The 15,074-nt window shown below is 40.7% G+C and overlaps 1 protein-coding gene across 23 annotated transcripts in view; it reads left to right on the top strand.

The window, feature by feature from the left end:
- The window catches only part of kcnma1a (potassium large conductance calcium-activated channel, subfamily M, alpha member 1a), a 691,811-nt gene that overhangs the window by 535,126 nt on the left and 141,611 nt on the right, over positions 1-15,074 (top strand). For all 23 annotated transcript variants that reach the window (XM_061936588.1, XM_061936904.1, XM_061937671.2 and 20 more), the window contains one exon: positions 11,938-12,031. In XM_061936588.1, the coding sequence (XP_061792572.1) occupies positions 11,938-12,031 (94 nt within the window). The remainder of the gene's footprint in view (positions 1-11,937; positions 12,032-15,074) is intronic.

Below are 15,074 nucleotides of genomic sequence, written 5' to 3'. Positions count from 1 at the left end.
GGGTGTTACCATTTAGTGGTCAATTTTACGGAATATGTACTGTACTGTGCAATCTACTAATAAAAGTTTCAATCAATCAATCAATCAATCAATCGAGAGTAAAACCAGATGTGTTTGGTCACTGTGGCGTTACTCAAAGCAGTGGTGCTCCATCTAGTGGAGAACCACTGAATTAAATAGTCAAACATAGTGTGACTGTTCAAATTGCGTGTAGTGTCACAACATATGAAAAACACTTGGTAAATAAAATGTATGCCCTGTTTTTAATGAATACGTAGGCCTACTACGCTACTGTATTTAATTGTTGGTCATTCTGGTGGTACTCGGAGAGCCCGGTGTTTTCTAAAGGTGGTACTTGGTGGAACCACGGTAGAGTTGAGGTACCACTCTATATACAGTACAGGTTAAAAGTTTGGACACACCTTCTCGTTCAATGTTTTTTTTCATTTATTTTCATGACATTGTAGATTATCACTGAAGGCATCAAAACTATGAATGAACACATGTGGAGTTATGTACTTAACAAAAAAAAGGTGAAATAACTGAAAATATGTTTTATATTCTAGTTTCTTCAAAAATAGCCACCCTTTGCTCTGATTACTGTTTTGCACACTCTTGGCATTCTCTCCATGAGCTTCACCTGAAAGAGTTTTCACTTCGCAGGTGTCATAGTTTTGATGCCTTCAGTGACAATCTACAATGTAAATAGTCATGAAAACACACACTCTTGGCATTCGAGACCTCTGGGAACTCCTTCAAGGCTGAAAGCCATCTCTTGAAGCTCATCAAGAGAATGCCAAGAGTGTGCAAAGCAGTAATCGGAGCAAAGGGTGGCTATTTTGAAGAAACTAGAATATAAAAAAATGTTTTTGTTAAGTACATAACTCCACATGTGTTCATTCATAGTTTTGATGCCTTCAGTGACAATCTACAAGGTAAATCAAGGGTGTCGAACTCATTTTAGCTCAGGGGCCGCATGGAGGAAAATGTGTGCACACGCGGGCCGGACTATTAAAATCATGGCATTAAAATTAAAAAAATAAAGACAACTTCAGATTGTTTTCTTTGTCTTACTTTGGCCAAAAATAGAACTAACACATTCTGAAAATATTACATTAAAAATATAGGAAACAAATACTGGCAGAGATCCATGAAGGAAAGAAGAAAGTGAATGAATGTTTATAACTGAATACATTTTTTTCTATTGTATTATTATTTTTTAATGAATTAAGTAACGTTTATGACAACCTTTTTTCCAAAACACAACATAGAATGTGAGATATAACAGGATAATGCATACATTTATTATTTGTTTTTAAAACGCTTACAAAAAAGTGGGACCCCAATAATGTACCCTGGAAACCCCATTTGGAAAATTCCTAGCACCAACACTGATGGGAGTATTGGTGCGTGCAAAACAGCAGCAGGTGGCTGTGGCCTGCGGGCCGGATCTAATACTAATCAAATATCATCCCGGGGGACATAGATCATTAATTCGTGAACCGGATCCTTGGCTTTGACACCCCTAATGTAGAGTCGTGGTCAAAAGTTGACATACACTTGTGAAGAACATAATGTCATGGCTGTTTTGTTTCCAATAATTTCTACAACTCTTATTTTTTTGTGATAGAGTGATTGCAGCACATACTTGTTGGTCACAAAAAAACATTCATGAAGTTTGGTTCGTTTATGAATTTATTATGGGTCTACTGAAAACGTGAGCAAATCAAAAGTATACATACAGCAATGTTAATATTTGCTTACATGTCCTTTGGCAAGTTTCACTGCAATAAGGCACTTTTGGTAGCCATCCACAAGCTTCTGGGTTGAATTTTTTGACCACTCCTCTTGACAAAATTGGTGCAGTTCAGGTAAATGTGTCGGTTTTCTGACGTGGACTTGTTTCTTCAGCATTGTCCACACCGTTTAAGTCAGGACTTTGGGAAGGCCATTCTAAAACCTTCATTCTAGCCTGATTTAGCTATTCCTTTACCACTTTTGACGTGTGTTTGGGGTCATTGTACTGTTGGAACACCCAACTGCGCCCAAGACCCAACCTCCGGGTTTATGATTTTAGCTTGTCCTAAAGAATTTGGAGGTAATCCTCCTTTTTTTAATTGTCCCATTTACTCTCTGTAAAGCACCAGTTCCATTGGCAGCAAAACAGCCCCAGAGAATAATACTACCACCACCATGCTTGACGGTAGGAATGGTGTTCCTGGGATTAAAAAGCCCTCACCTTTTCTTCTCCAAACATATTGCTGGGTATTGTGGCCAAACGGCTCAATTTTTGTTTCACCTGACATCACATGGGCAAAGATAAGACCTTCTGGAGGAAAGTTCTGAACTCTTTACAAGTGTAGGTGGTACTTTTGACCAGGAAAATAAAGAAAACGCTTCAAATGAGAAGGTGTGTCCAAACTTTTGTCCTGTACTGTATGGGAAATAAAGCCAACAAGCAGGTGAATATTTGTCACATAATACATACTTGCCAACCCTCTCGGATTTTCCGGGAGACTCCCGAAATTCAGCGCCTCTCCCGAAAACCTCCCGGGACAAATTTTCTCCCGAAAATCTCCCGAAATTCAGGCCCACAACATAAACAGCATACCTGCCCAATAACATTATAACTGTAGAATGATGGAGGGCGAGTTCTTGGTTTCTTATGTGGGTTTATTGTTAGGCAGTTTCATTAACGTCCTCCTAGCGCGGTAACAACACACAACAACAGCAGTCACGTTTTTGTATACCGTAAAGCAGTTCGTCTGCCGTAAACAGCAATGTTGTGAAACTCTTAAACAGGACAATACTGCCATCTAGTGCATTTGATGAAAGCACTTTTGTGCGTGCCACACAGAATGCATCATCATGTTCAGCATGGTTCGAAAAATAGTGACAGAGAATAGACCAAGGATGGACAATTCAACCCTTAACTCAACAATGAGTAGATGAGTGTTATGTGTGTGTATATGTGTAAATAAATGAACACTGAAATTCAAGTATTTCTCTTATATATATATATATATATATATATATATATATATATATATATATATATATATATATATATAATAAAATAAGTAGTACAAGTATTTATTTTTTATATATATATATCTATATATATATAATAAAATAGATATATAGATATATATATAATAAAATACATATAATATATATATATATATATATATATATATATGTATATATAGCTAGAATTCACTGAACGTCAAGTATTTCTTATATATATATATATATTTATGAAATACTTAACTTTGTGAATTCTAGCTGTAAATATACTCCTCCCCTTTTGGCCACGCCCCCAACCACGCCCCAACCAAGCCCCCGTCCCACCCCGACCACCCCCACCCCCACCCCCCTCCCCCCACCTCCCGAAATCGGAGGTCTCAAGGTTGGCAAGTATGACATAATATGTTACGAAAACTGCCCAATCAACCTTTGGTGCCATGACAAATATACCAGAAATGAACTTTTTTTAATTCTTGTTCCGGACCTCGAGTACCGGAACCGCATGTGCGAGGTCATACTTGCCAACCTTGAGACCTCCGATTTCGGGAGTTGGGGGTTGGGGGGTGGGGGGCGTGGTTTGGGATGTGGTTAAGAGGGGAGGAGTATATTGACAGCTAGAATTCACCAAGTCAAGTATTTCATACATATATATATATATATATATATATATATATATATATATACATCCTGAAAATATGCAAACAAAACTGTGTTTAGATAATTGATACTTCAAACTTGCATAAATAAATCTTAAGGAATATAACATAACTTGGCTTCTGAGAGTTTCAAAATGTAATGAATAAAATGCTAAAGTTGTTGATAAACAAGCAATTATTTTAATAATTAAATATGGTCATTTTAAATGAATTATTATGATCATTTAAAATTAATTATTTCAAACACGTTTATTTTAATGCACAATTCTATGGCTGGATATAATACGGAGTCAGAAAAAATACAAATAAAAATACAATTAATTTTGATGTTTTTAGCAAAATATAGGAAAAATGTATTTAGTTTTTTTTTTTTTTAATTAATAAATATATTTATTTGTAGGTAAGATAAACATAATAATACAATGTATCTCTAGTCTGGATGATTTAGTTCTTGTCACCCTGTTGTCCTCACTCAGGTCCGCATGGAAAAAAATCGGGAGATTTTCGGAAGAATATTTGTCCCGGGAGGTTTTCGGGAGAGGCGCTGAATTTCGGGAGTCTCCCGGAAAATTCGGGAGGGTTGGCAAGTACGTCCGAGGTGAACCCTTCCCGATGTTTAACGACGACAGGGAACGTTTCATAAATTATTAGCTGCAAACGTGTGCTGCACATTATGCTTGACGTGACTAAAACATCTGAAGGGATTTGACTGGCTTAAGCCCGTGCCGGCGTCTCTCGCTTTGTTCCACCGCAAAGTGAGGGTGGGGAAAAAAAAAAAAAAAAAAAAAAAGTGAAGGGGCTCCTGATTAATTCATGTTTGTCACAAAATGCGAAGGAAATGTCGCAGCGGCTTCGACGTGGAATAACAAAGGAAGAAGAAACAATCTGGCTTTTATTGTATGCTTATTTTAGAGCTTATCAGAAGTCAAAGGTACCTTTTTGATGATGCCTTGTCAGGTTGTTTCAACTGTCTCTTTATTTTTTGATTCAGAACAATATGCTTGGATCGGTAAATCATGCCATTGTGCTCATTTCCTAATTGTTTATCTGAGAACAGCTTTTTCCTCACACTTTGTATTCTTCATTGTTTGACAGTAATGGATGACGTTAGACCGTCTTTCCATAACCGATCCGTTAAAGCCCCCGGCTGCACCTCCATCGCCTCGAACGCTTTCTCGCCCAACGCCCTGCAAGGCAACAAGGACGTGTCGGTTAAGCCCGGCGCCATCAACGTGCCCCTTGTTAATAACCGTAAAGGGAGCCTGCTTCCCACGGGGCCGGGGCCTGCGGCTCGCCATTCCAAACTGCGCCTCAGTATCTCGGTGCCAGAAGACGCCAGGTCCTTGGCGGCGAGTCGGCTGAACCGGGCCCGCAGTCTGCCGGTGAAATACCGCTACCACCCCAGTAATGCCACGCTGCACAGTCAAAGTAGCCACTGTAGGTTGGCCCCTTAGCGGGATGCATCAGTCAGTAGCCTGCCCGTGCTGTTTGCTGCATGACGGTTCACTGGGGCCGCGTCTTTGCACGGATTTTTTTGCAGTGGTTGCTGCGGTTTGAGCCACCGTCAGGCTGAAGGGGTTGTGAGTAGCCCGTAGCTTGGAGGAGACTTAACCTGGGCTGTGGGAATACACTCAGCATGTACTAGGGATGGGCAATCAAATTCACTGAAATTAACGTGTCATGTATTTTTTTTTTTTGTATGCATATTTTCAAACACATCTAAAATAATTATTTTTAACAATCCCAAAGAAAAAAACATTGCATAATATTTTTTATTTATTTTTATTTATTTATTATTTATTTATTTATTTATTATTATTTTTTAGAGCACTCAATGCTAATAAATAGTGATGGGTGAATGATGCCTCGGAGAGTGTATGACACACCGGGGCGGTATAGCTCGGTTGGTAGAGTGGCCGTGCCAGCAACTTGAGGGTTCCAGGTTCGATCCCCGCTTCCGCCATCCCAGTCACTGCCGTCGTGTCCTCGGGCAAGGCACTTAACCCACCTGCTCTCAGTGCCACCCACACTGGTTTAAATGTAACTTAGATATTGGGTTTCACTACGTAAAGCGCTTTGAGTCACTAGAGAAAAAGCGCTATATAAATATAATTCACTCACTTACTCGCTGTATTGACACTGTGCTGGGGGTTCACAATGATCTGACCGACTAAAAAGTCATGAACAATTTGCAAATATAGACTTAGACAAACAGGGAACAATTTCCCTTGTTGATATTAAAACTAATGCTTATCATTTATTAGTTTTTTTTTTTTAAACAAATAGTTGTGCAGTATGGAATTATACATGCACAATTCTGGTCAATGAGCCAAATAGTTAACATGAAAAGAACATTATTTACCTAACATTTTGCGCTATAAGATCACGGTGACAACGTTTAACAATCAGAAACCTCGGAAAAGACCGCAGAGCAGTCAATGCTTTAGTATCGTTTGACCCATCACTATTAGCATGTTTAATTATCTTATGATGAATTGTGTGTGTTTTTAAATTAATTTCAACGACACAGTAAAACTAAAGAACACATTATATTCCAACATATTCGATGCTAAATTAAGACTATAGAGATGATTGTAAATTTTGAAAATGACTGGGAAAATTAGCAATAAAAGATAATATAGATCAATAATATTCTGTGAATATTTTATTATTGACAACTTTCTTTACTTGTAAAGGCAAATTGACAAAGATACAATATTTTCTGACATGTCCAAAATAAAACAGCAGTTTTTTTGGTTTTTTTTTGCATGACATTTAAAATGACAATTAAAAATAAAGTCCTATGTATTACAGATTGACAAATATGAGCTGGAGTTGTTCCAAAAAGTCTGAGTGGACCTCACTCCATCAGTTTCTAGATAGGGCTGCAACAACTAATCGATTAAATCGATTAAAATCGATTATAAAAATAGTTGGCGATTAATTTAGTCATCGATTCGTTGGATCTATGCTATGCGCATGTGCAGACGCAATTATTAAAATGTTTTATTTTTTTATATTTTTTTTATAAACCTTTATTCATAAACTGCAACATGTACGAACAGCTGAGAAATAATAATTAAAATAATATACTGGAAAGGATAGAAATGTAGTTTGTCTCTTTTATCCGATTATCAAGCGATTAATCGAAGTAATAATCGACAGATTAATCGATTATAAAATTAATCGTTAGTTGCAGCCCTAGTTCTAGCTATAGACTGCGTTATAACTATAAACTGCATACACTATACTATCGAACTTTGATCAGAATGACCCTGCCCATCTTTTAGTATGTACTTTTGGGTTGATACAGGCCAAAAGTTTGGACACACCTTCTCATTCCGATGCGTTTTCTTTATTTTCACGACTACTTTTCCTTGTAGATTGTCACTGAAGGCATCGAAACCATGACACCTGTGAAGTGAAAACCCTTTCATCAGAATCAGAATACCTTTATTGTCATTGTGTGGAAACGACGAAATTGGACAGCAATCCAACTCAGTGCTTTTAAAACAACCTACATAAAACAATAATAAAACAATTTAAAAACATAATAAAATGTTAAAAAACATATTGCACAGTAGATCTCTATCAGAGATAAGCAAGTTGATAAAGTAGTGAGTGTTCAGGTACGTACAGAGTTTAGGGCAATAACAGCTCGAGGATAGAAACTGTTTTTCAATCTATTTGTCCTTGCTTTGATGATCTTATAGCGCCTCCCTGAGGGCAAGAGTTCAAGCCAGTGGTGACCTGGGTGGGATGAGTCCCTGAGGATGCTGTTTGCAAAACAGTGAAAAAAAAACAGCAAAGAAACTAGAATATAAAACATCCATCCATTTTCTACAGCTTGTTCCTTTTCGGGGTCGCGGGGGGTTGCTGGAGCCTATCTCAGCTGCATTCGGTTGGAAGGCGGGGTACACGCTGGACAAGTCGCCACCTCATCGCAGAGAATCTAAAACAAGTTTTCAGTTATTTCACCTTTTTTTGTTGTTAAGTACATAACTCCACATGTGTTCATTCGTAGCTTTGTACTTAACAAAAAAAAAAAGGTGAAATAACTGAAAACTTGTTTTATATTCTCTGCGATGAAGTGGCGACTTGTCCAGGGTGTACACCGCCTTCCAACCGAATGCAGCTGAGATAGGCTCTAGCAACCCGCCGAAAAGGAACAAGCTGTAGAAAATGGATGGATGTTTTATATTCTAGTTTCTTTGCTGTTTTTTTTTACTGTTTTGCAAACAGCATCCTCAGGGACTCATCCCACCCAGGTCACCACTGGCTTGAACTCTTGCCCTCAGGGAGGCGCTATAAGACCATCAAAGCAAGGACAAATAGATTGAAAAACAGTTTCTATCCTAGAGCTGTTATTGCCCTAAACTCTGTGCGCACCTGAACACCTTCAACGTAAATAGTCACGGAAATAAAGAAAACCCATTGAAATGAGAAGGTGTGTCCAAACTTTTTGGCCTGTACTGTATTTTTAGTGCACTAAAATGACAAAACAGACTTCATAATGTTTGGTTTTGTGCAAAGTTGATATTAGCCGAGCTCGGATGACACAAAATAAGACCTTTATCCGACCAAATTCCCTTTCTTTGGAATGGTCACGCCTTGTTTTGTGTAGTCCGATTCGCGCTGATATGATTGTTATTGATTTCTAACCAACGGACTAATACAGGTTTGCAGTGCTTGAAGCTGTCGGACTCAGCCAGTAGTGAAGATCAGACTCCAGCCGAGCTTCTTTCTCGTCCTTTCAGTCTTGCAAAGTGCTTACGACCCCTTGTCCCCGCCCCAAAAATTGAATAATTAATCTGAACACGGATCATTAATTTGGAAGCTGGTCCTGACCTTCGTCTGCTGGAGGGTTATTTGTCCTTACTAGCTTGCTTCTGACATGTCTAGCCCACTAATTCATCGCCGTGTTAGCGTGTCCTTCATAACGTGTGTGTGTGTGTGTGTGAGTGTTCTCTTGGCATGGAGGTAGACCAGTAGAAGAGCCATTCTGCGCCATACAACTGCACTGCAAAAACTGAAATCTAAGTAAGATTAAATATCTCAAATAAGGGTGATATTTGCTTATTTTCTGTCTGATAAGATAATTCTTCTCACTAAGCAGATTTCATGTTAGAGTGTTTTACTTGTTTTAAGGGTTTTGGTCCTAAATGATCTCAGTTACAGCTTGTTGCTGAGATTTTATGACCTATATTGAGTAAAACATGCTTGAAACTAGAATATCAACTGTTGCAAAGCTGTGTCATCAACACTCACAAGTATAAAACTACTTTTTTAAAGTAACAATTTCTTACTTCAAGCATGAAAAACCAAGAAAAGTGCACTTGTTATTAGGGATGATGTTTGATAAGAAATTATTGAGTTCGAGCCTGTTATCGAATACTCTTATCGAACCGATTCCTTATCGAATCGAGATAGGTTGTTGCATATGGGGGAAAAAACACAATATTTGGTTTAACAAAAGCTCAGTTTTATTATATAAGAAAAAAATACAATCTAAAAATAAATAAATAAATATTGACTGTTCTATTTCTGGGGCTGAGGTTGCTGAGGTAGTTAAAAAGCTCCTCGGTGGCAAGGATGAGATCCGCCCGGAGTTCCTTAAGGCTCTGGATGCTGTGGGGCTGTCTTGGTTGACAAGACTCTGCAGCATCGCGTGGACATCGGTGGCGGTACCTCTGGATTGGCAGACCGGGGTGGTGGTTCCTCTCTTTAAGAAGGGGAACCGGAGGGTGTGTTCTAACTATCGTGGGATCACACTCCTCAGCCTTCCCGGTAAGGTCTATTCAGGTGTACTGGAGAGGAGGCTACGCCGGATAGTCGAACCTCGGATTCAGGAGGAACAGTGTGGTTTTCGTCCTGGTCGTGGAACTGTGGACCAGCTCTATACTCTCGGCAGGGTCCTTGAGGGTGCATGGGAGTTTGCCCAACCAGTCTACATGTGTTTTGTGGACTTGGGGAAGGCATTCGACCGTGTCCCTCGGGAAGTCCTGTGGGGAGTGCTCAGAGAGTATGGGGTATCGGACTGTCTGATTGTGGCGGTCCGCTCCCTGTATGATCAGTGTCAGAACTTGGTCCGCATTGCCGGCAGTAAGTCGGACACGTTTCCAGTGAGGGTTGGACTCCGCCAAGGCTGCCCTTTGTCACCGATTCTGTTCATAACTTTTATGGACAGAATTTCTAGGCGCAATCAAGGCGTTGAGGGGATCCGGTTTGGTGGCTGCGGGATTAGGTCTCTGCTTTTTGCAGAGGATGTGGTCCTGATGGCTTCATCTGGCCAGGATCTTCAGCTCTCACTGGATCGGTTCGCAGCCGAGTGTGAAACGACTGGGATGAGAATCAGCACCTCCCAAGTCCGAGTCCATGGTTCTCGCCTGGAAAAGGGTGGAGTGCCATCTCCGGGTTGGGGAGGAGATCTTTCCCCAAGTGGAGGAGTTCAAGTACCTAGGAGTCTTGTTCACGAGTGAGGGAAGAGTGGATCGTGAGGTCGACAGGCGGATCGGTGCGGCGTCTTCAGTAATGCGGACGCTGAAACGATCCATTGTGGTGAAGAAGGAGCTGAGCCGGAAGGCAAAGCTCTCAATTTACCGGTCGATCTACGTTCCCATCCTCACCTATGGTCATGAGATTTGGGTTATGACCGAAAGGACAAGATCACGGGTACAAGCGGCCGAAATGAGTTTCCTCCGCCGGTTGGCGGGGCTCTCCCTTAGAGATAGGGTGAGAAGCTCTGCCATCCGGGAGGAACTCAAAGTAAAGCCGCTGCTCCTCCAAATCGAGAGGAGCCAGATGAGGTGGTTCGGGCATCTGGTCAGGATGCCACCCGAACGCCTCCCTAGGGAGGTGTTTAGGGCACGTCTGACCGGTAGGAGGCCACGGGGAAGACCCAGGACACGTTGGGAAGACTATGTCTCCCGGCTGGCCTGGGAACGCTTCGGGATCCCCCGGGAAGAGCTGGACGAAGTGGCTGGGGAGAGGGAAGTCTGGTTGACATAAGAGGTAACGTTACTACAAGTGAGCAGATATGGAAATTAACCGGCAACAGTTTTCGTTAGTTACTCACCGGCGTCACCGCCACTGTAACTGGGACTTGGGCAGCTGGCAGAAGAAGAGGGGCGTTCTTCGTCGTCTCTGCCGCTGCTTCTCCACGTGTCGAAGACACGACACCGTTCTCGAACTTTCAGGTTATGCACAGCCTGAACATGTTTCAAAATGCTTGTTGTGCTCCCTCCCCTTACACGAGAGCGAAGCCTGGCAATAATTGCATATTGCAATTTTTTGGTGAAATGAAGCCATGCCTTGGAGCGCTTTTTCCGGTCCATTTTTTTCTTGCTTTCCCTATCTGCGCCTAATGACTGAGCTACGTGACGTCATTTCTTGTGATGTCCCACAGGGCGTTTCTTGTCGAGACGGGATTCGTTCCCAGGGATTCGAATAAAGAACCAAATCTTTTTCTTTACTATAGTGGTCTCGATAACGGGTACCGGTTCTCAAAAAGCGATTCGAGTCCGAGGACTCGGTTCTTTTCTTATCGAACAACCGGGAAAACTGGTTTCGAGCATCATCCCTACTAGTGAGAATATACTTATTTTAAGGTATTTTTGGGTTCATTGAGGTTAGCTAATTTTACTTGTTTTGGAAAGTCTTGACAAGCCAAATGTTCTTGTTCTATTGGCAGATAATTTTGCTTAGTTCAAATAAAATACCCCTAGTTTTTGTATTTTTTTTTTCTTGTTTTTGAACACTGGACTTTTTGCAGTGTGGAATAATGGGCCGGGGCTTCGGATAGTTAAGAATCTAAAAAAAAAAAAAAAAAAATATTCAGATCCATCTCTTCATAACCTCTATTTACTGTATCTCATTGTCATTGCTTTCGCCCGCAACTTACTGATTATGACAGTTTCTGGGATCACATGGCAATTAATGGTGTTAGCTAGGCATGGTCACTCTGATGCAGACTGCTAGAGGTCCAAAAAAAAGCAAAAAACTGAAGGCCCCAGAATTCACCTTTCAGGTCATCAATTGGTTTTTCTCCTGCCTATAAGATCAGTCATTACTAATAATATATTTTGGAGTTATTAATTTTTAAAAAAATTTTTTTTTACCCTTTGTTTATTTTTTTTTGTTGCTGTTGTGTTTGCTTTGATTGATTTTTGTGTTAACAATGACTTATTTTCATGTCAGGTCCAGCTCACTTTCCCCACGCGTCTGCCTTTCTGACACTCTGTGCGTGTGTTTGCAGTCGAAGACGAGCATCCGTCGACGCTCTCGCCCAAAAAAAAGCAGCGCAACGGAGGGATGCGGAACTCGCCCAACTGCTCGCCCAAAATGATGAGGTAAGAGCAAGCTTTGGTTATTATTAGAGATTTCCGATAGTGGCTTTTTTTTGCCGATATTCCGATATTGTCCAACTCTTAATTACCGATTCCAATATCAACCGATATCGATGTATACAGTCAAGGAATGAACACATTATTATGCCTAATTTTGTTGTGTGGTTGAGGGGGTGGGGTGTATATTGCAGCGTTTCGGAAGAGTTAGTGTTGCAAGGGATTCTGGGTATTTGTTCTGTTGTGTTTATGTTGTGTTACGGTGCGGATGTTCTCCCGAAATGTGTTTTGTCATTCTGGTTTGGTGTGGGTTCACGGTGTGGCGCATATTTGTAACAGTGTTAAACTTGTTTATACGGCCACCCTCAGTGTGACCTGTATGGCTGTTGACCAAGTATGCATTGCATTCTCTTGTAGTCATGGAATGAACACATTATTCTGCCTAATTTTGTTGTGATGCCCCGCTGGATGCACTAAACAATGTGACAAGGTTTTCCAAAATAAATCAACTCAAGTTATGGAAAAAAAAATGCCAACATGGCACTGCCATATTTATTATTGAAGTCACAAAGTGCATTATTTTTTTAACATGCCTCAAAACAGCAGCTTGGAATTTGGGACATGGGGAGGTTGAGGTGGGCGGGGTTGAGGTGGGCGGGGTTGGGGGGGGGAAACACTCTCATACACACTACTGAAACACTCTCATTGACACTACTGAAATGTTTTTCTCTCACACACACTAGTAAAACACTCTCATACACTACTGAAACACTGGGGGGGGGGGGGGGGGGGGGGTATATTGTAGCGTCCCGGAAGAGTTAGTGTTGCAAGGGATTCTGGGTATTTGTTCTGTTGTGTTTATGTTGTGTTACGGTGCGGATGTTCTCCCGAAATGTGTTTTGTCATTCTGGTTTGGTGTGGGTTCACGGTGTGGCGCATATTTGTAACAGTGTTAAAGTTGTTTATACGGCCACCCTCAGTGTGACCTCTATGGCTGTTGACCAAGTATGTATGGCATTCTCTTGTGTCTGTGTGAAAAGCCATAGATATTATGTGATTGGGCCGGCACGCAAAGGCAGTGCCTTAAAGGTTTATTGGTGCTCTGTACTCCTCCCTACGTCCGTGTACCACTCCGTACAGCTACGTTTTAAAAAGTCATAAATTTTACTTTTTGAAACCGATACCGATAATTTCCGATATTACATTTTAATCCTGTAAGACCCAAATATAGAAAAACCTAAAAAAATAAAAATAAAAATTGACCTTTCAGATGTTGTTGTAGGAGGCATTTGATGCAGAAATTGAAGAGTTATAGAAAAAAATGTTTATGTATGTTTTTAGAGAAATGTTGTAATATTGCAACATTGGGCTTTGATGGGTGCATAATTTCTGTATTTGTACTCACGTTGTCTGAACAACTAAGGGCTCATTTGCAGGGTTGATTGCTTACTTATCCCCATAACGGTATATACCATGAATAATAATCACATATTAGTTATATTTTTATGTAGTCATCTATTATAAATATAAAAAATATGAAACAAGATAAAACTCTTAAAAAACGCTTTTTCCCCCCTCTTTTTTTCTTTTATGACATCGGTCATGAAGACTTTCATTGGTGGTGAAAGTCCTAAAAACAGTCACTGTCGCCTGTAAAACAAATGCGAACATCACACTTTCTGCATTGTGTGTTGGTGTATCCTGTATTGCATCATCATCTCATCCACAGAGTTGTGCTCTTCTGGTACCACCTGCAGGCATTTCTCTCTGAATGAATCAAGCCAGAGTCTGAGTTTCCATAGTTTGTCTTTCTTTTCCGTCTCAGATACTGTCATGTTGTTTACAAAATGTAATGACGTCAACAGGGATTGGAATCTGTTGCGTGGCATCACATCAGCAACAGGTGGTGGACCAAGTGCTCAGGCTAGACAATAGTGTCTGCCTGGTAAGTCGCTTTGGACAAAAGTGTCCAAATTCCATCAATGTAAAAACCCTGTTTCCATATGAGTTGGGAAATTGTGTTAGATGTAGATATAAACGGAATACAATGATTTGCAAATCCTTTTCAAACCATATTCAGTTGAATGCACTACAAAGACAACATATTTGATGTTCAAACTCATAAACGTTATTATTTTTTTGCAAATAATAATTAACTTAGAATTTCATGGCTGCAACATGTGCCAAAGTAGTTGGGAAAGGGCATGTTCACCAGTGTGTTACATGGCCTTTCCTTTTAACAACACTCAATAAACGTTTGGGAACTGAGGAGACACATTTTTTAAGCTTTTCAGGTGGAATTCTTTCCCATTCTTGCTTGATGTACAGCTTAAGTTGTTCAACAGTCCGGGGGTCTCTGTTGTGGTATTTTAGGCTTCATAATGTGCCACACATTTTCAACGGGAGACAGGTCTGGACTACAGGCAGGCCAGTCTAGTACCCGCACTCTTTTACTATGAAGCCACGTTGATGCAACACGTGGCTTGGCAGTGTCTTGCTGAAATAAGCAGGGGCGTCCATGGTAACGTTGCTTGGATGGCAACATATGTTGCTCCAAAACCTGTATGTACCTTTCAGCATTAATGGCGCCTCCACAGATGTGTGAGTTACCCATGTCTTGGGCACTAATACACCCCCATACCATCACACATGCTACCTTTTACACTTTACGCCTAGAACAGTCCGGATGGTTCTTTTCCTCTTTGGTCCGGAGGACACGACATCCACAATTTCCAAAAACAATTTGAAATGTGGACTCGTCAGACAACAGAACCCTTTTCCACTTTGTATCAGTCCATCTTAGATGAGCTCAGGCCCAGCGAAGCCGACTGCGTTTCTGGGTGTTGTTGATAAAAGGTTTTTGCCTTGCATAGGAGAGTTTTAACTTGCACTTACAGATGTAGCGACCAACTGTAGTTACTGACAGTTGGGTTTCTGAAGTGTTTCTGAGCCCATGTGGTGATATCCTTTACACAATGATGTCACTTGTTGATGCAGTACAGCCTGAGGGATCGAGGGTCAATAGCTTAGCTGCTTACGTGCAGTGATT

Source organism: Nerophis lumbriciformis, linkage group LG02, assembly GCF_033978685.3.
Source record: "Nerophis lumbriciformis linkage group LG02, RoL_Nlum_v2.1, whole genome shotgun sequence".
Taxonomy (NCBI): domain Eukaryota; kingdom Metazoa; phylum Chordata; class Actinopteri; order Syngnathiformes; family Syngnathidae; genus Nerophis; species Nerophis lumbriciformis.
The sequence above is the reverse complement of the archived record's forward strand: the minus strand, read 5'-3'. Positions and strand labels throughout refer to the sequence as shown.